At 37.0% G+C, this 21,349-nt stretch overlaps 1 protein-coding gene across 3 annotated transcripts in view; it reads left to right on the top strand.

The window, feature by feature from the left end:
- The window catches only part of CRY1 (cryptochrome circadian regulator 1), a 149,820-nt gene that overhangs the window by 77,790 nt on the left and 50,681 nt on the right, over positions 1-21,349 (top strand). For all 3 annotated transcript variants that reach the window (XM_035258528.3, XM_002752946.6, XM_078337186.1), the window contains exon 2: positions 13,108-13,216. In XM_035258528.3, the coding sequence (XP_035114419.2) occupies positions 13,108-13,216 (109 nt within the window). The remainder of the gene's footprint in view (positions 1-13,107; positions 13,217-21,349) is intronic.

Below are 21,349 nucleotides of genomic sequence, written 5' to 3'. Positions count from 1 at the left end.
CTACTCCAAAGAGAGAGCAGCAGCATGGGTTTCCTGACTGAGTATACTTAGGGTTATTTCTTGATTATATGCTAAACAAGGGGTGGATTATTCATGAGTTTTCCAGGAAAGGGGTGGGGAGTTGCCAGAACTGAAGGTTTCTCTTTTCAGACCATATAGGGTAACATCTGGATGTTGTCTTGGCATTTGTAAACTGTCATGGCATTAGTGGGAGTGTCTTAACATGCTAATTCATTATAATATGTGTATAATGAGAAATGAGGACCACCAGAGGTTACTTCTGTCTCCATCTTGGTTTTGTGGGTTTTGGTGGGTTTTGGCTGGCTGGGCATTCTGTTTTATCAGCAGGATCTTTGTGACCTGTATCGTGTGGTACCAGTCCCGCTGACCTCTCCTGTCTCATCCTGTGACAAAGAATGCCTAACTTCCTGGAAGTGTACCTCAGCAGGTCTCAGCCTTATTTTATCCAGGCCCTATTTAAGTTGGAGTCACTCTGGTTCGAATGCCTCTGACAGTGTCAGAACTCAAAATGTGTTGGATTTTGAAGCATTTCAGATTTGGGTTGCTCAACCTGCACTACATCAGTTAGGCCTACTAGATTGAATGGAGAAGCAGTGGTAGCAGGCATCTTTGTCTTCTTTCCAATCTTAAAGGAAGTGCTTTCAGCATTTCACTATTATATATGATGTTTTCTCTAAGTATTTTTACGGGTACCCTTTTTCAGATTAGGGATGTTACCTGCTAGTTCTAGTTTATTGAAGCTAAATGGGAATTGAGATTTTGTTGCTGCTTTTATACATCTGGTCAATTGGTTATATAGTTTTTCTTCTTTATTTTATGAATGAGGTGAATTACAGTAACCAATTTCTAAGTGTTAAATGATTTAACTTTCTGAGGATAAGCCCAACTTGATCATGATATATAATATGTTTTGTATTTTGCAGAATTTGGTTTGCTGTTATAATATGCTATGAGTGAATTTAGTTTATAATTTTCCTTTTGTACTGTCTTTGTCTGGTTTTGGTGTCAAGGTAAATCTAACCTCCTATCCTCTTTATGAGATTAGAATCCTTTCTAAAATTAGAATTATCTATTCTTTGAATATTTGGTAGAATTCATCTGTAAAGCTGACTGACTAGTGTTTTTCTTGTAAGATTTTAAACTATGGATTCAATTTCTTTTGCAACTTCGAACCATTCGAGTTCTTTTTTTACTAGAGTCTATTTTTGTAAGTTAAATTTCTTGAGTCAGTTTTAGCAAGGAATTTATTTTATCTAAGTTTTCAAATTTCTTTGCATAAAATTATTTATTTTTTGTTCAATCCCTGCAGTATCTGGGATAATATACCCCCTTTTAAAAAAAATTCTTAACATTTCTTACTTTGCTGTTCCTCATTTTTTTCTTATTCTCATCAGACATTTATATTATTATCTTTTCATGTAATACATTTGGCTTTTCTGTTTCTCTTATGGATTTGTGTTCTGTTTTCACTAATTTCTGTTTTGCATCACTTTCTTCTTTTTGCTTTTCAAGGATTTATTCTGCTGGTTTTCTTAATTTCAAGTCTTCTTTTATAATAAGCATTTAAGCCTATACATTTCCTTTTAAGTACCACTTCAGTTGCATTCCACAAATATTAGATTTTTTTCACTATCATTTAATTTTACATATTTTCTCAAATTCATTAGGATGTTCTTGGTCCCATAAATTGTTTAGAAAAGTGTTTTCTAATTTTGTAACATATGAATAATACCAATTTAAAACTGATCTTGCTCTGTTGCGCAGGCTGGAGTACAGGGATGTGATCATGGCTCACTGTGGTCTTGACCTCTTGGGCTCAAGCGATCCTCCCACCTTCCCTTCCTGAGTAGCTGAGATTATAGGTGCATGCCACCATGCCCAACTAATTTAGTCAGGGTTTCTCCATTTTGCCCAGGCTGGTCTAGAACTCCTAGGCTCTGGGATTATAGGCATGAGCCACCATGCCTGGTCTGAAGTCTGAGTTTTAAAGTTGAGAGTGCAGAGAGGATTTATGACGTGTACGTGTGTGTGTGTGTGTGTGTGTGTGTGTGTGTGTATTTATGCTTGTGTATGACAGTTATCTTGGGGCATAATGAGCCTGGCACCACTTTAAACTCATTGTCATGCTTGAGGTGTTTGGGACCACATATATTCCATGAATTTGCATTGAGGCGACTCATTCTCAGATTTTTTCAATAAAAATTTTTTGAATGATTTTAGATTTTTAGAAAATATGCAGAGCTAATACAGAGAGTTCCTGTATGCTCTGTATCCTGTTTCCTCTAATATTAACATTTCCATTTCCATGGTACTTTTGTAAAGACTATTCAGATTTCCACTAAGTTTTTCTTTTCCATGATCCCATCTGTAATACTACGCTGCATCTAGTCATGTGTCTCCTTCATCGCCTCTCTAACAGTTTCTCAGGCTTTCTCTGTTTTTTTTATGACATCTGTGGTTTTGAACTGGTCAAATATTTTGTAGAATGGCCTTCAATTTGGGTTTGTCTGATTTTTTTTTTTTCTCATAATTAAACTAGGGTTAAGGGGACTTGGGGGAAAATACCACAGAGGTGAAATGGTTTTCTCATCATATCAAGTCAGAGTGAACATAATATCAACATGATTCACTTATCACTGGTGATGTTTACTCTATCGTTTGATTAAGGTAGTGCTTGCCAGTATTCACTACTGTAAAGTTATGATTTTTCTCTTTCCATTCAGCGGGAGATTTTGTTTTCTTTCAACCCAAACTGGCTAGAAACAGGTAAGTTTGTAGTCTTTATCTGTGACTTAAGATTTATATCTTTCAGAGCAATCTGGGTATAATAAGCAAAAAAAAAAAAAAAAAGTTTTATATCTTATTGACTAAAGGTTTTGGGAGCCCAGGCTATTGAATCTATTATTAGCTTCCTTACTTTTGGTGAGTCTTGGGCTTGATCTCCTGTCCTCCTCAACCCAGATGAAGCTCAGAATTCTTAGGGCTCTGCAGAAATCCCCAGGGATAAAGCTGACTTTATCTCCCTGTGACCTATTATGCCTTCTTGCTTTTTGAACAACCTAGTGAATTATTTTAAGAAGTTTTCTTTTGTTGTTGTTAGTTATTTCTGGTAGGGTATCTTTTTCTTTTTTTTTGGAAATGGCATCTTGCTCTGTCACCCAGGCTGAAGTGCAGTGGCGCAATCTCGGCTCATTGCAACCTCTGCCTCCTGAGTTCAAGCAGTTCTCCTGCCTCAGCCTTCTGAGTAGCTGGGATTACTGACATGTACCACAACACCCGGCTAATTTTTTGTATTTTTAGTAGAGACAGGGTTCCACCGGGTTAGCCAGAATGGTCCTGATCTCCTGACCTCGTGATCCGCCAGCCTCAGCCTCCCAAAGTGCTGGGATTACAGACGTGAACCACAGCGCCTGGCCCTTCTGTTAGCGTATCTTAATTCACTGTACTGTCAACACCAGGTTGATAACAGTTTGTTTTGACATTGATTTGAATATATTTTGAAATGTTAAAACTTGGGTTGGAGAGAATAAACATTTTAGTATAGAAAGCATAATACTTACAGTCCTTCTCCAGCTATCCCTAACCCCAGCTCTTTTGAGTTTCTGTGGTTCAAGCATACATACTATTTTCTCTACTTCGGGTTGCCCATTCCTGCTTTATCAGCTTAAGCAACACCTATTCTAAACTACTCAGATCTGTTCTTCCTTGTGCGTGCCCTCCCCTGTCCCTTTCCCCATCCCCACAGAGTTAGGTTTCTTCTGGTTGCCTTAATACACTCTTCATAATAAAATTTACCACATGGCATATAATATCAATGTTTAGATATTGTGTTAGATGTCATTACTGTACAATGTTCTTCAGTATCCTTTCCTGAAAGAAGTATTTGCTCTCCTGCCTTTTTGAAGGCTAACTTGACCATGTGACCTTCTTTGACTGATTTTTTACCATAGTATATCCTAAATTATTCTTAATTGATGCACATACCTATTCCTTAGCCAGAGGGCAAAAACTGTATTCTACTCATTGTTGTGTTCTTTAAGTTGTCAAATTAATTTTCCTAAAACATCTTAGATTATTACATAGTCTGTAGGAAAGTTACACATGTAGTACAAAGAGCACTATGGCTTGTAGTCAGAGACATCCAGATTAAATTTTCTTTTTCATTGTTTACCTGGGTTTGAAAATGTTCTTGGTGAGTTTCAGTCCATCATTTTTAAAATGAGATGCCTTGTAAAGTTGTTAGGAATATAGTGTATGTAAAGTATCCAGCACAATAGATATTCGGAGAATATTCTTTCCCTTTCATGTTTCTTCTTCATTGACTATTGAATCAAATCTTTAAAATCCCTTTCTTCTGCTTTCAATAATTAATTTATTTAGTCAGTCATTAGATAGATATTTATTGAACTCCTGCTGTATGTCAGGAATTGGACAGCGGGAAGTGGTGAACAAGGCCTAGTTGAAGGTTACAGTCCAGTGGCCAGTAATTCTCCTTATCTCCAGCTATTAAAATTGTGTTGCTACTTCAGGGTCCCTGCCTCCCATCACCACATCCTTGAAATTTTTGCCCAAGCTTCTCCCCGTATCAAAAGATGGAAAGAAAAATCCAAAAGTGATTTCTCCCTCCTGATTTTTCAAAGCATATTAAGGATATTTTGTATGTTGTAGTCTACCATAGCCAGTTCTGTATTTATGTACATTATGTACATATTCAAGTTCCTTTTTTAGGTTCTAAGATCTGTATTAGAACCTCATTTATCTTTGTATAACTTATAAATCAGTGATTGAAATTATAGAAGTAATGAGCAGTATCACTCCTTCAAAGTCATTTTAGAAAATGTGTCGAGGAATTTTTGGTTGTGACAATGATTGATTTTTTTCAAGACAAGATCTGACTGTATCACACAGGCTGGAGTACAGTGTGTGCTAGCATGATCACAGCCAGCTCAGTGCAGCCTCAACTTCCTAGGCTCAAGTGATCCTCCTGCCTCAGCCTCCCAAGTAGCTAGGACTATAGGCATGTGCCACCACGCCCAGCTAGTGTTTTTGTGTTTTTTGTACAGATGAGGTCTCCCTATATTGCCCAGGCTGCTCTCGAACTCCTGCACTCAAGCAATCCACCCACCTTGGCCTCCCAAAGTGCTGGGATTATAGACATGAGCTACAGTGTCTGGCCAGTTGTCACAATGATTGGAAGGTGCTAGTGGAATTAGTGAGGAGAGGCCAATAATGGAAGATTTCTTTCAGTACTTAGAGTAATCCCTCAAAATAAATAGTTGTCTCTAGATGCCATACTGCATGCACATAGTCCCAGCTATTCAGGAAGCCACTGAGATGGAAGGATCACTTGAATCCAGGAATTTGAGGCCAGCCTGGGCAACATAATGAGACCCTGTCTCTAAAACAAATAAGTAAAATAAAATAGTTTTTCTGAGTTCCACGTAACTTTCAAATGTTCTTCCAGATGTTTAATGTAAGTGAAAAACTTACTAATTTTCTGAACCTATAGCCTAAATCCATTTTTATAAAACAGTAGGTATATTTTTACACAATTTTAGTATATACTGAGCTTTCCTGGAATGTATTTGTCACCTATATAAATAAAGGAAAGATTGTATTTTGCTTTTTTCTGAACTTTATTGTCTTGGTCAATGTTTCAGAAAATCATGTCACCGAGACAATATCACTCATGGTGTATTGTGTTTGAGTCACCAGTAACACAACTGTATCAAGTCTGTTTTGTAGCCGCTAAATTTAAAATGATTATGTAAGTGTGGACATTCAGTTTTAATTCATTGTCTCCTTATGTCATGCCCACGTATTTACCTCTAGAAGTACATGTTACTTCTTTCTAAATATAAATGACTTTCCTTTAATTTCTCCTATATGCATCAATTAAAGCATTATATTAATGCTTTAAGATTATATGTATGGATATGTTATATTGTCTAGGTCTTTTATTTCAAGATTTAAAAGAGGGCATTGAAAAATACAAGTTATAAAAAGTTATATAGGTCTACTAGTTTATGGCTTCTAGAGTCTGACAGATATAAAATTTTCTGTTAAAATATATATTTCATCTTTATTGAACATTAAACTCTTATCTTCAGGGAGAGTGTTTATCACAAATATCCAGTCAATTTAAATAAAATTAAGTTGGATGAAAGCACTAAAAATTTGTTACAAACCAGAAAAAAGAGTATATATATATATATATATATATATATATATATATATATATATGTAAATTTCATTAAATTTACACAGACACAAATTGTTATATTTTTAAAATCTCTAATATAATAGACTTTGGTTAACGACTGAGAATCTCCATTTTTTTCTTTATGATAGTGTATTACAGAACTTTAAATTTTTTTTTAAATTTAACTTTTGTTTTATGCGGATAATAAGGTTATTCTTCTTGTGGTTTTAGTAATTTTAGTTTACAGTCTTTAAATCAGTTCTCTGGGGTCACCAACAGGTTGTTCTTGTTTAGATATTGTAAGTATAGTTTTTATTGCTGAGTGTGTAAGATATATTTTACAAACTAACATACAGAACCACATGGCTTTATTCTGGTATGATACATGTTAGTTCTTAATGCCTTGTTTTCAACTCTAATGGGATTGATTATGTTGTATCTTACCATTGCCTTTTTTGGATTATTTCATAGACAAAGCTAGAAATTATAGTTATATAAAGCTGTTCTAGCACAGGCTGGAAAGTAGGTCATTGTGACGGAGTATACTAAACCTTCCGCTGGTTGCTATAGCAATGACCTACTTTAGGAAAATATTTCTGTTGATTCACGTTGAAGTCATCTTTTGGAAATGGCATAAGGAAGCTTACTGCGTATAATTCTTAAAATAATAGCAATAGATAGTGATCTCTAGAGAAAAAAAATCCTTAAAATATTTAAAGTGAAGAAATATATTTTGTCACCTAATACCTCTTCAGTTTAAAGTGGTGCATTCAGTATTGCAATTAAATAATGTGAGGACTGTGCTTATATGTAAGCAGTACAATTATGTGAAGGGATATAGTGAGTTTTACTATCATTTGACCTATTTAAAAAGCAATCTGTTGCATGTAGTTAATAGCATTATTAACTGAGCCTTCTAATGGGTGTAGTTGAAGAAAGTAATATATATGCCAAATTGGAGAAGATCGGAAAGTATGTTCCTGTTAAAATGATGTCATATGTGTATTTTCAGTAGAATATATTAAAAATAAATCATGTGTTTCATTCAATATTGAGTGTCCCAGAGCACATGTGTATCTATTACATTAAGGTTGAACTTGGCGTGTTCTTTAAAACACACTGAATCTGAATTCTGACAGATCTAATCCTTTTCCCAGTTAAGGGTAAAGGATGGAGCATTAGATTTTGTACAGTTTTTAAGTAACATTATTCAGTTAGGATTAAAAAGAAATCACACCCAAACTGAGTTGATACTTTGAACCTGGGCTGTTGAAGGTACTATCAAGGAAAATTTATATGCTTAGAGATTAGTTGAGTCTTTATTGCATTGTACTTTGTTTTATAATATTCATAGTCACACTGACCTTGCCACTGGGAAAGGTTTCCTTCAAATCGTAGTTCAGAGTGACATTCAGATGAAGTTATGAGTTCAAAGTAATTCTGTATACAGGTGTAGGCATCTAACTAATTCATGGTTTCTTTTGTCATGCCCAAGTATTTATGCATAGATATACAAGGAGTGTTTAAAAAAACACACACACACATAGAGGAATTATTCTCAAGGGAAAATAACTTCTGTTTAATACATATCTACCATGTGCTAGAGACCCTATTAGGTGATTTTACAAGGCTTCCAATCCTTTCACCAGTTCTGCAAGACATCCATACTAGGTCATTTAATCCTATTTCTAATCTTTTCAACAAATAATGCAAGGCATATAATGAGATTTGTTTGCCAAATAGAAACCAAAATGTAGGTTAAGAAAACTGTAGATAGGGCCAGGTAGTCTGAGGCAGGCAGATCACCTTGGCCTGGCCAACATGGTGAGACCCCATCTCTACTAAAAATACAAAAAATAATTAGCCAGATGTGTTGTGGTGTGTGTGTGTGTGATAGCTATAATATGAGGTAAAATTTTTTCATCCTCTGAAGGACATAATGTACCTCAGAGGTTCAGAAGATGGAGAAGTGACTTTTACCTGAAAGATTTAAGATTAGTGAGATATGAACTTAAAGGAATGAGAATTGGTAAAGGTATTCCAAGCCAAGGAAAGAGCATGGAGCAAATTCCGGGAGACTGAATGTGTGGTGAAAGACAGGTTTGGTTTGGTGTGAGAGAAAGGGGTGGTGTGAGACAGGAAACAAACTTAGAACCCTAGGTTAGTAGCCAAGCAAAATAATTTGTTGTGTATTCTATAGGGAATGAGTCTTTGAAAACCTTTGTACAGGAAGCTGTGCCTCATGAAGATTTGGAATTGCATATAAAATGAATTAGAATGGAGAGAGATTGATAGTAGGCAGATCTATTTTCAGGCATTGCAGTAGATAATACAAGCAAGCAATAATATGAACTAAAATTATTATAGCAAAAATAGAAGTGGATAGGAAGGAGAACACTAAAAGGTAATAGATAACATATCATTGTACTTACTATGGACAGACACTATTCTAAGAGCTTTGCATATGTTCATTTATTTAATTCTCACGAACAGTGCTATGAGACAGGTCCTATTACTGTCCTAATTTTACAGATGAGGAGACTAAATAGGACTTTCAGGATTGATTTAAGGATAGCAATTTGTTGATAGACTTGTTAAATTATGGGACATCTGTGCAATGGAATACTATGAAACTATGAAAATTGATGCCATAGAAGTATGTTCATTGCTTTGAAAAGATATTCACCATGTATTAAACCAGGTATACAGTAGATACAGCTTCTCATTTTTCTTCTACTTTAAAGGAATGTACACTATCAATTTTAAACTTTTTTATGAAGTTAAAAGAAATGTGTTTGTTTTTCTCTTTCTCACCCCTATCTCAAACCCCCATTCCTTAAGGGTAGATATGATTAATAGCTTGGTAAGTATTTTTCCAATTATTTTCTTGTGCACATATAAACAAAAGTAGATACAAGCAATGTAAATTTTATTTTATTAAAGTAATATATGCAAATAGTTTTAAAAGCCTTATAACAAAGAACAGCATCATAGTGTGTTCTACTTTATCCTTCTCTTTTCCTTTTCTTCACAGACTTTTCCACTTAAAATATTTTATTACAAAGTACCTGTATTATTTTTAAAGTGCTTCTGTTTTTTAAATCTGTGCAATTTTTATGTGAAATGAGGGATATAAATTATATCTCTGGAAGAAGAAAACAATACTTAATACAGCTTTTATTCCTTTTTTTCATGAAGTACCAAAACAAAATTAATTCTTTGGTCGCAAAACTTTTCCCATTATAACACATTACTTCAGTCCATATCATTCTGTGCATTTGTTTGGTTCATATAATGTTTATTAAGGCCAGGCATGTGATGGCTTATGCTTGTAATCCCAGCACTTTGGGAGGCTGAGGTGGGAGGATCACTTGAGGCCAGGAGTTCGAGAGCAGCCTGAGCAATGTGGGGAGACCCCACCTCTACAAAAACTGTAAAAATTACCTGGGTGTGCTGGCATACTCCTGTGGTCCCAGTCACTCCAGAGGCTTAGGTGGGAGAATTCAGGGCTGCAGTGAGCCATGATTGCACCACTACATTCTAGCCTTAGCGACAAAACAAGATCCTGTCAAAAAAAAAAGAATGCTTATTCAGCCTATTAACAAGAAAGGGAAAGATAAAGAGCCAATCATTAATTCATACTTAATTATTCATTTTATGAATTAATCATGCCCTTTTGGTTTATTTCTTTTCCCATTTTACTGTTTGTCATTTAACTCTTATACCACATAGAATTGTTTTGACCATAAAGTTGAATATGGAGAATTCTTGCTGTTCTCAGTTCTTCCTCCTTCTGGTGGGGTAGATTTTGAAACTAATGATATAACAGAGATTAGGGGACTATCATTGCCTTAAATTACCCTTCCAGGACATTTAAATTTTGTACTGTTTCAATTTAAGAAAACTTAAAATAGTTCTTTCAACTTAATTTTTGATCTGTGTAAAAACTCTTTGATCTTTGTTCTGCCAAATTCTTGCCAAGCAAATACATAAAATTAGATGCTTCCCAGTAAGCATTTGTAACCAGACATAATAAATTATTCATAGTTGGAGATAATTTTATTAAACTCAGATGCTTTTATATCACTATGCATCTGACAACAACAATCTTCTCCCCTGAAGTGTTCATACATTGGTAGTGGTGGGTTAGGGTGGGGATCAGGTGTTAGATAGGTGACTCCAAACCAAGGCAGAAAAGGGATGAGATGCAATATAAATATGAGGATAGAAGGGTTTGCTCTTCCTATTTTAGACTTCCTAAGGTGAAATGGTGGGATGTCCCTAACACCCACCATGAGACTTCGTAAGGTGAAATTGTGGGATGTCCCTAACACGATAAAAAATCTAGAAGAAAACCTAGGCAAAAGCATTCAGGACATAGGTATAGGCAAGGACATGGCTAAAACACCAAAAGCAATGGCAACAAAAGCCACAAAATAGACAAATAAAATCTAATTAAACTCCAGAGCTTCTGTACAGCAGAGGAAACAATCATTAGCGCGAACCAGCAACCAACAGAATGGGAAACAATTTTTTGCAATCTACCCATCTGACAAAGGGCTAATATCCAGAATCTACAAAGAACTAAAACAGATTTACAAGAAAAAGAAAACATCCAAAAGTGGGCAAAGGATATGAACAGACACTGCAAAAGAAGACATTTATGAGGCCAACATATGAAAAAATGCTCATCATCACTGGTCATTAGAGAAATGCAAATCAAAACCACATTGAGATACCATCTCACACCAGTTAGAATGGCAGTCATTAAAAAATCTGGAGACAACAGATGCTGGAGAGGATGTGGAGAAATAGGAACACTTTTACACTGTTGGTGGGAGTGCAAATTAGTGCAACCATTGTGGAAGACAGTGTGGCGATTCCTCAAGGATCTAGAAATTGAAATACCATTTGACCCAGCAATCTCATTACTGGGTATATACCCAAAGAATTATAAATTGTTCTAATATAAACACACATGCACACGTATGTTCATTGCAGCACTGTTTACAATAGCAGAGACCTGGAACCAACCCAGATTTCCATCAATGATAGACTGGATAAAGAAAATGTGGCACATATACACCATGGAATACTATGCAACCATAAAAAACAGTGAGTTCTTGTCCTTCATAGGGACATGGATGAATAAACCATCATTGTCAACAAACTGACGTGAGCAGAAAACCAAACACTGCATGTTATCACTCATAGGCAGGTGTTGAACAATTAGAACATGTGGACACAGGGAGGGGAGCATCACATACTACAGTCAGTTGGGGAGGGCTAGGGGAGGGATAGCAGAGGAGTGGGGAGGGATAATAAGGTGAGAAATACCAGATACAGGTGATGGGGGGGATGAAGACAGCAAACTACCTTGCCATTTATGTACCTATGCAACATTCCTGCATGATCTGCACGTGTACCCCAGAACCTAAAGTACAATAAATATATATATATAGCACTGCGACTCTTTAAGCTGTACAGATGGTGCTCCTAAAGGGGAAGAAGTGTCAGACCTCACTAGTGTACTTATGTTACTAATAACTACAGTTCTAAAAAATCAACAAGATTTATTTGGTGAAATGATGGGATCAGAACGGGCAAGGAGAACAAAATGATCTAGACCAAGCAACTTTTTAGAACAATCTGTCCAGGAGAATTTTCTGCAATGATGGAAATGATCTGTAGCTATACTGTTCAGTATGGTAGCCACTAGCTATACATGTGGCTGTTGAGGACTTGAAGTGTGGCAAGTGTGATTTTTAAATTAAATTAACTTAAGTTGCTACATGGGGCTTTTGGTTACCATATTGGATAGTACACTTCTAGAATATGCCTTTGCCTGCTTCTTAATCACTCCTCTTCACAAGTAAGACATAGTCACTATTCTCAAAGACCATGTGGCAGACAAATACTTAATCTTAGTAACAAGAACATAAAAGAAGCAAAATAGGAAATAAGATATGTCCAGCTGAAAAGGATAGAATCTAGATGAAAATTAACATGAGGCACAAATAAGATTGGACCTTTGATGGGTGATTATCTCTTTTAAATTTGCTCTTTGGGAGTGTTCCATTTCTTCACAACAGAAAATGCACAGTAAGCAGTATTCTGGTACTGCCCCAGAATTTTCCTAGATATTTGTCATGTGTAAGCCTTGTTACTACTTATTTCATTGATAAAGTCTATAGTCCCCACCCCCACTCCATGGAATGGTTTCTTTTTTTTAGAAGTTAATATGGCATTTTCTACATTCAGAGAATTAATAGACACATAATTTGGCATCTGTTTACTATTAGTTTCTTTTTTAAATAGATTAGAAACTTGAAAATGGGCATTATGATTTCAGTCTCTTAAATGATTACAATATTACAAAAATGTACTCATATTCTTGTTTTCTTTTTTTATACCCTCAGATTCCTTTTTACCATTGTATTCTTAAATTATTTACTTGCTGATTCATTATATAAGACATTTCTGTTTTTTTTCCCTCCAGCATAAGATAGTCTTAATTTTTCAAGTTTCTATGTGAAAAGTCATTTTCATATATAAAATATTTCATCAAGTTTAAACGATGAAACCAATTTCATTTAATTACTTTGATACTTCTTTATATATTTTTATGTTCACAAATTAAATTTTCACTAATAATCACTTTAATGAAAATTACTGATTTTATTCAGGACTTTATTAAAATACTAGGTAATTTGTGCTATAATTAAAAAATACATATTGGTATGGTTTTTTGAAAGAATAATTTATAAATCAATAAGGTAATAAGATAAAAGGTTGGCATTTCAGCTTATATAACATGATTTTGTAATACTTTATCTTCTAAATATATATTTTTAATAATTTAAATAATATTTTCTTCTCTCTAGATTTTTGCTTCAATGTCTTGAGGATCTTGATGCCAATCTACGAAAATTAAACTCTCGTCTGTTTGTGATTCGTGGACAACCAGCAGATGTGTTTCCCAGGCTTTTCAAGGTAATTTGAAAAATACTTGCATAAAGTAATTTTTCTCAGATAATATTACATATTTGGTAAATCAGGCCTTTTGGCTAATTTCAAGTATAGAGAATATAAGTATTTTAAGTAAATATTTTGTGTGGTTTTTTTTTTATTTAATGAAAAAGCTATACATAGTAAAATCAGACAGTGGAAAATAGTTTACAATGAAAAGTTCAATCTTTCTTCTGCTTTAAACTGCTAGTTCCCCTCCTAGAAGCAGCAACTACTACCAGTTTATTTTTTATTTATTTTTTTTTTTGAGACAGAGTTTCACTCTTGTTACCCAGGCTGGAGTGCAATGGCGCGATCTCGGCTCACTGCAACCTCCGCCTCCTGGGTTCAAGCAATTCTCCTGCCTCAGCCTCCTGAGTAGCTGGGATTACAGGCACGTGCCACCATGCCCAGCTAATTTTTTTGTATCTTTAGTAGAGACAGGGTTTCACCATGTTGACCAGGATGGTCTCGATATCTTGACCTCGTGATCCACCCGCCTCAGCCTCCCAAAGTGCTGGGATTACAGGCTTGAGCCACCGCGCCCGGCCATTACCAGTTTCTTATGTGTCCAATTCCAGTTTCTTATGTATCCAATTAGAAACATTCTTTGCATAAACAAGAATTTTTTGTGTATGGATACACACACACACACACACACACAGACATTTATATCCATGTGTTTGTGTCTGTTTTACATCCTTTGTTAAAAGTTGAAATGACACACTATACACACCATTCTCTGCCATGCTTTTTTCAAATAACCGTAAATTTTGGAAATTGTTCCATATAATTTCTTAGTCTTTCGGATGACTTCATGGTTATTCCATTCTGTAGATGGCTATAATTTTTTTAAAGTAGCTTTCTCTGAACATTTAATTATTTTTTCTTTAGGCCTTTTGCTAATACAAATATCAGTGAACATACTTGTCCACATTTACAAATATTTGCTCACATGGGCCAGTCCATTTCTGGGATAATTCTTAAAAGATTTTCTGGGTCAAAGGGTTGTTACAGTGGACATTTTACCAATACTACAGAATTTGTAGCTTTTTTTTTTTGAGATGGAGTCTCACTCTTGTTGCCTAGGCTAGGGTACAATCGTGCGATCTCGGCTCACTGCAACCTCCACCTCCTGGGTTCAATTGATTCTTCTGCCTCAGCCTCCTGAGTAGCTGGGATTACAGGTGCCCGCCACCATGCCTGGCTAATTTTGTACTTTTAGTAGAGACAGGATTTCACCACATTGGTCAGGCTGGTCTCGAATTCCTAATCTCAGGTGATCCACCTGGCTCGGCCTCCCAAAGTGCTGGGATTACAGGCATGAGCCACTGTGCCTGGCCCTGTAGTGCTTTTTAAAAAACTTAGTAGGATCTTAAAAATCTCTAAAAAATGTTTAAGATACCTGATCTTATTCCCTCCCTTCTTTCCACATGAAAAAATTAGGCCTAGAGAGTAAATGAGTTGCCCAAGATTATACAACTAGCTCATGGAAATGCCCAGACTAGAAACTCTGTTTCCTCACTGTCCTTTTTATGTTTACCCCTTCCTATTTATCATTGTATTAGTCCGTTCTCACGTTGCTACAAAGATATATCTGAGACTGGGTAATTTATAAAGAGAAGAGGTTTTATTGGCTCACAGTTGTACAGGCTGTACAGGAAGCATAGTGGCTTCTGGGAAGACCTCAGGAAACTTACAATCATGGTGGAAGGTGAAGGGGAAGTGAGGATTTCACATGTCTAGAGCAGGAGGAAGAGAAGAACAGGGAGGTGTCACATTAAAACAAAAACAAAAAACAGATCTTGTGAACACTCACTCACTGTCAGTCTACCAAAGGGAAAATCTGCCCTCATGATCCAGTCACCTCCCAGCAGGCCCCACTTCCAACATTGGGGATTACAGTTCAACTTGAGTTTTGGGTGAGGACATAGATCCACACCATATCAACTACTATTAGACTTTGTAAATGTATATGTGGTTTTTCTTCAAGCATTTGATTCATCAAATTTTTGAAATAACAATGTTTCTATTTCTGTTTCTTAATGTAGAAGAGAATAGCTCCTTTCTATGAATGAGAAGATTCCCGGGGCTGGGAATCAAATCAACATTACCTAGTCCTTTTTTCTTTTCTTTTGTTTTCTTTTTTTTTTTTTTTTTTTTTGCTGGTATGAAGGACACATTTAATGTTAGTGAAAATTTACATTCATTAAAGATCATTCACAACTATAACTACATCAAGTTAGAATTTAATGTAGGTATTTGGGAGAGTTCTAACAAGAAAGCATATCCAAAGCAATCATAATAATTTATCAGCAACTGATTAGGATAAGAGTCTGTGTGGATAATTGTTTCAACGTTATCTCTAAATCTATTTGGTATAAGTAAAATGAATCCTAAGTGGAGTTGCCTTTTTTTTTTTGTTTGGGATGGGGGAGACAGGGATTTGTTCTGTTGCCCCAGCTGTAGTCCAGTGGTGCCATCATAGCTCACTGCAGCCTGAAACTCCTAGGCTCAAGTGATCCTAGGACTACAGGATCGAGTAGCTGAGACTACAGTTGGTATCTTGCTGTGTTTGCCGGGCTAGTCTTAAACTTCTAGCCTCAGGCAATCCTCCCTCAGCCTCCCACAGCACTGGGATTATAGGCATGAGCCATAGCACCTAGCCCTAGTTGCTTTAAAATAACAAAATTCTCATTTACTTGTTTTTTGAACCAACATTTTTCAAGCCAGCAAGTGTTTTGTGTTCTTTGTTTTGAGATTTCTTCTGCCTAAAATAGGACATTATTGGGCCAAACTATCTTCTGCATTTAAATGATGTCCGGTCTTATCAATTTGGCAAGGGGGAATGGGTTTCCACATGGGCCATAATATACAAATACATGAACACATACATATACATATAGTGCTTATTATTTTATTCTGATTTTTTCTTCAGTTACCTATAGTAGTCTGTATAAAATGACATTAATGGAAACTTCCTTTTAGATTTATTTACTGTATCTCAAGCGTGGAGGGAATCTATTGCTTTTCAATTGAATTAATGTTTTGATTTTTACTTTTTGCTTATAGGTTCAACATGCATGTTTAAAAAAAAAAAGGCTAAAAGGATATACAATTAAAAGCATATCTTCCCCACCCTCACCCTAACCCATTATAACCACAGTTTCTCTGAGGAAGAAGATTCTTCTATCATTAACTAGCTGAGTCACTTAGGTAGTGTCTCAGGTTTTATGGTTCTAGTACAGCAATTAGTGAGGATTTTTAATAGGTAATCTTATGTTCCACATTGGAGATAAGGCTAGTTTAGACCTGGTAACAGTGACCTTAGTTAATTGGGATGGTTGTGGCAGTGGCTTTAGTACTGATACCTCCCTTAGTATGGATCCTTCTTCTGGTGTCATTCACTCAGTTTACTCTGTTTATAAGGAATGGATTCAGGACTGGGTCAGAACATTTTTATACACACATAGGTAAACACACACACATATATATATATCTCAAATAAACTATTGTCATTTTTTCTGGCATTTTTTACATTTAACTTATTTTCTAAGTTAAACTCTGACTTAATATAGGTTAACAAGATGGCTTTTTCTAGGCCCTGCAGAAACTTAATAAAGAGTTTAAATTATTGGTTTTAGAGACTGGGTACATAATTAATATTTATCTAGATATTTTAAAAAACATTCTCATTGTATGTATTTCTCTTTTTAAATTTTTTTTTTTTTTTTTTTGAGAGACATAGTCTTGCTCTGTTGCCCAGGGTGAATTACAGTAATGCTGTCTTGGCTTACTGCAACCTCTGACTCCCAGGCTCAAGCAATTCTTGTGCCTCAGCCACCCAAGTAGCTGAGATTATAGGCGAGCACCACCACACCTTGCTAATGTTTATATTTTTAGTAGAGAAAGATTTCACCAATTGGCCAGGCTGGTCTCAAACTCCTGGCTTTAGGATCCAGGAGTGATCCACCCGCCTTGGACTCCCAAAGCTGGGATTACAGGTGTGAGCCACTGTGCCCAGCCTCATTATATCTAAGAAACAGAGACACATGGCTAAAGTCTATAGACAACCACACTGAAGCATTATAAAATATTTTGTTCAAAATCACAGAATAAAAGAACATATAAAGCCACCAACATTTTTCCACAGTAAAATTTATATTAGCTTTTTTAGTTACTTGGATCCTGCTTTATTAATTCATGACACATGTTTGATAGAATGTATTCAACAGATACTGATTGGGGTGCCTGCTATATACAAGGCTATGTCTGAGGTAGTGGAAGGAGATGGATGGTAAACAAATAAGTAAATGTGCAATGTCAGATGGTGATACATGCTGTAGAGAAGAGAAAAATGTGAGACAGTAAATGCTAAGGTGAGGAAAAGTTAGGTACTTCATATGGAATCCCAGAAGTTCTCATTGATAAGGTGACATTTGAGCAGACATATGCAAGGAGTGAGCCATGCAAATATTTGGGGGCTGGTATATCACATCCACAATATTTTGCAGCTCTTTCCATCAAAAGGTAGAGTTTCCCACCCTCTTGAATCTGAGTTGCCCGTATAACTTGTTTTAACCAAGTGTCAAAGAAGACATTGTATGAATTGCAAATCCTAGGCCTTAAGTGACCTTTCACCTTCTACTTTTCCCCTCTTAGGATGCTCCTTCTATCACGTAAGAAAGCCTGGGATAGAATATCTAACTTTGGGAGGCCACATATAGACAGTGGACCAAACAACAGCCAGCACCAAGTCTGAGATGTGTGAATTTGGCTCTTAGGTACTTGAGCCCCAGCCAAGCTGCCAGCGAATTGCAGCCTCATGAGCAGATCCAGGTGAAACCAATAAAAGAACCATCCAGTTACCTGACAGAATTTTGGGAATTAATAATTCCGCTAAGCTCACTGCAACATGGGGAAGGAGCATGGAAGGCAGAGGAAACAGCAGTTAACAAAGGCCTTGAAATAGACATATGCATGATTTGTTTAGGAAACAACAAGAAGGCCAATATCTAGAGCACAGTGGGTGAAAAGAAATGGCATCAGAGAGATGGTTGGAAGCCAGATCACAGGCCTTTATAAATCATGTTATCGACTTTAGCCTTTACTCGGAGTGAAATGGATGCCATTGGAGAGTTTTGAGTAGAAGAGTGGCATGATTTCTCTCATGATTTAAAAGAATCTCTGGCCGTTTGTGCAGTATGCAGAGGGGAGTGGACATATTGCAGAGGCAGAAGCAGAAAGATCAGTTAGGAAGCCATGGCAGTTATTTAGGAATAAGATGATGGTGACCAGGACCAGGGTAGCTGTAGAGGTGTTGAGAAGTGGTAGGATTTCCCCCCTCCCCCTCCTTCCCTACTCCCTCCCTCCCTCCCTCCCTCCCTCCCTCCCTCCCTCCCTCCCTCCCTCCCTCCTTCCTTCCTTCCTTCCTTCCTTCCTTCCTTCCTTCCTTCCTTCCTTCCTTTCTTCCTTCCTTCCTTCTCACTTTGTCACCCAGGCCAGAGTGCAATGGCACAATCTGAGCTGACTGCAACCTCCACCTCATAGGTTGAAGTGATTCTCATGCCTCAGCCTCCCGAGTAACTGGGACTTCAGGCGTGTACCACCATGCCCAGCTAATTTTTATATTTTTATAAAAGAGATGGGGTTTTACCATGTTGGCCAGGCTGGTCTCAAACTCCTGACCTCAAGTGGTCTGCCTGCCTCGACCTCCCAATTTGCTGGGATTACAGATGTGAGCCACGACTCCCAGCTAAGAACTTTATATGTATTTAGTTGTTCATGTTATCCTTTCTGATTAACAAGTAATTGTGATACATAAAAGTGGATACAAATCTTAGTGCTTAAAATTGCCAAGTGCTTGAGCCCCAGGAGTTTGAGACCAGCCTGGGCAACGTAGTGAGACTTTGTCTCTACAGAAAATTTTAAAAATTGACTGGGTGTGGTAGCATACTCCTGTAGTCCCAGCTACTCCAGGTAGCTGAGGTGGGAGGATCACTTCAGCCTGGAAAGTTGAGGCTGCAGTGAGTTTAGATCATGCCACTCTACTCCAGCCTGGACGGCAGAGCAAGACTCTCACTTAAAAAAAAATCACGGCCAGGCGCGGTGGCTCACGCGTGTAATCACAACACTTTGGGAGGCCAAGGCAGGTGGATCACGAGGTCAAGAGATCGAGACCATCCTGGTCAACATGGTGAAAGCCCGTCTCTACTAAAAATGCAAAAAATTAGCTGGGTATGGTGGAGCGTGCCTGTAGTCCCAACCACTCAGGAGGCTGAGGCAGGAGAATTGCCTGAACCCAGGAGGCGGAGGTTGTGGTGAGCCAAAATCGTGCCATTGCACTCCAGCCTGGGTAACAAGAGCGAAACTCCGTCTCAAAAAAAAAAAAAATGCAAAGTATGTATTCACTTACTCAAATAAAAATATATTGGTACTGTTTGCAATCTTACTGTTAAATCCAGGTATTGAAATTCAAAGGTAACCATGTGTTGCTTAAAATAAAAACCTGCTCTAACAAGGAGATAAGCCTGGGCAACATGCTGAGACCACATCTCTGCAAAAAAATTTTTTAAATTAGCTGGGTGTGGTGGCACATGCCTGTGGTCCTAGCTACTCAGGAGGCTGAGGTGGGAGGATCACTTGAACTCAGGAGGTTAATGCTGCAATGAGCCATATTCATGCCACTGCACTCCAGCCTGGGCAACAGAGTGAGACCTTGTCTTAAAAAAAAAAAAGGTAGGCACTTCTGCCTCTGGTTAAGATGTAAAAACTCACGATAGATCATTGTTTCTTATATTAACAATGAGATGAAAGTCAATGTGACACAAAATTATGGAGGATTTTTCTCTTATTTTGTTTGAACTCATTAGAGAATTGAGAAAACAAAGGAACCTGAATTCCAGACAGAGTAGAGTCTTTCATAGGAAAGAAGAGAGACCCATGGCTACATCCGTGGGGCACAGTAGAAAGAGAAGGGAACCTACTGTAGTTTAGAGTGAAGAGCAACCTGTCAAAATTTTAACAAGCTTTGTATAGCCATATTCAGGCTGACATGACAGCGTGGAATTTCACAGAGCCCCAGACACTGGATGAGTTTACACCTATTCTTCCATTCTTTCCTTTGGTGCCTTCATGGAGTGCACAGTAGCAGTGTATCAAAAGCTCAGACAGGGTGGAAGGGCTGAGAGATATCCCCCTTTGAAATACACTAGGCATTCACTGAGTGCAAAGTAGCAGCCCACTGAAGCTAGGGGTAAGGCAGTAGAATGGAAAGATGTCTCTAGAGGTGCAGAAAATTGGGGAACAGGGCTGGAAAATGAAAAAGAACTGCTCAGCAATAAAGCTGATGTCTTAACAGCAAAGCAGAAAGAGATGTCTTACAGTTGGTAAACCTAGTAGCTTGACTGTAAAGAGAGAGTTGTAGTCTTGTCAGTGCTCAAATCCCAAGCCCTGATTAAAGAAAATCTGGATGCTTCCCTCAAAATATTTGAAGTCAGTGGTGAATAGAATTTTAATCAATGCAGTAACAAGTCAATTATAGGCAGCATTAACTCAACTTAGTATCCTAGCAGCCAGACAGCACTTTTCTAGACATACATTATTTATTCCATCTCCAGTCTTTTTCGCAGGAAAACGTGACTCACAATCAAGTTGTTTTGTTTTGTTTTGTTTTTTGAGACAGCGTCTCAGCTCACTGCAGTCTTCGCCTTTCTGGGTTCAAGCCATTCTCTTGCCTCAGCCTCCTGAGTAGTTGGGATTACAGGTGTGTGCCACCACATCTGGCTAATTTTTTGTACTTTTAGTAGAGACAGGGTTTCACCATCTTGGTCAGGCTGGTCTCAAACTCCTGACCTCATGGTCCACCTGCCTCGGTCTCCCAAAGTGCTGGGATTACAGGCATGAGCCACCGCACCTGGCCTACAATCAAGTTTTTTTAAAAAAGTATTTAACAGAAATAGATCCACAGTTGATACAGATATCAGAATTAGAATAAAGGACTTTAATTAAATTATGCTATAGATGTTAAAAGATCTCATCAAAAAGGTGAAAAACATAGTGAATAGAAAGTAATTTCAGTATTAAAATGGAAACTAATTAAAAACAACCAAATGGAAA

The sequence above is a fragment of the Callithrix jacchus genome, chromosome 9 (assembly GCF_049354715.1).
Source record: "Callithrix jacchus isolate 240 chromosome 9, calJac240_pri, whole genome shotgun sequence".
Lineage (NCBI taxonomy): Eukaryota > Metazoa > Chordata > Mammalia > Primates > Cebidae > Callithrix > Callithrix jacchus.
The sequence above is the reverse complement of the archived record's forward strand: the minus strand, read 5'-3'. Positions and strand labels throughout refer to the sequence as shown.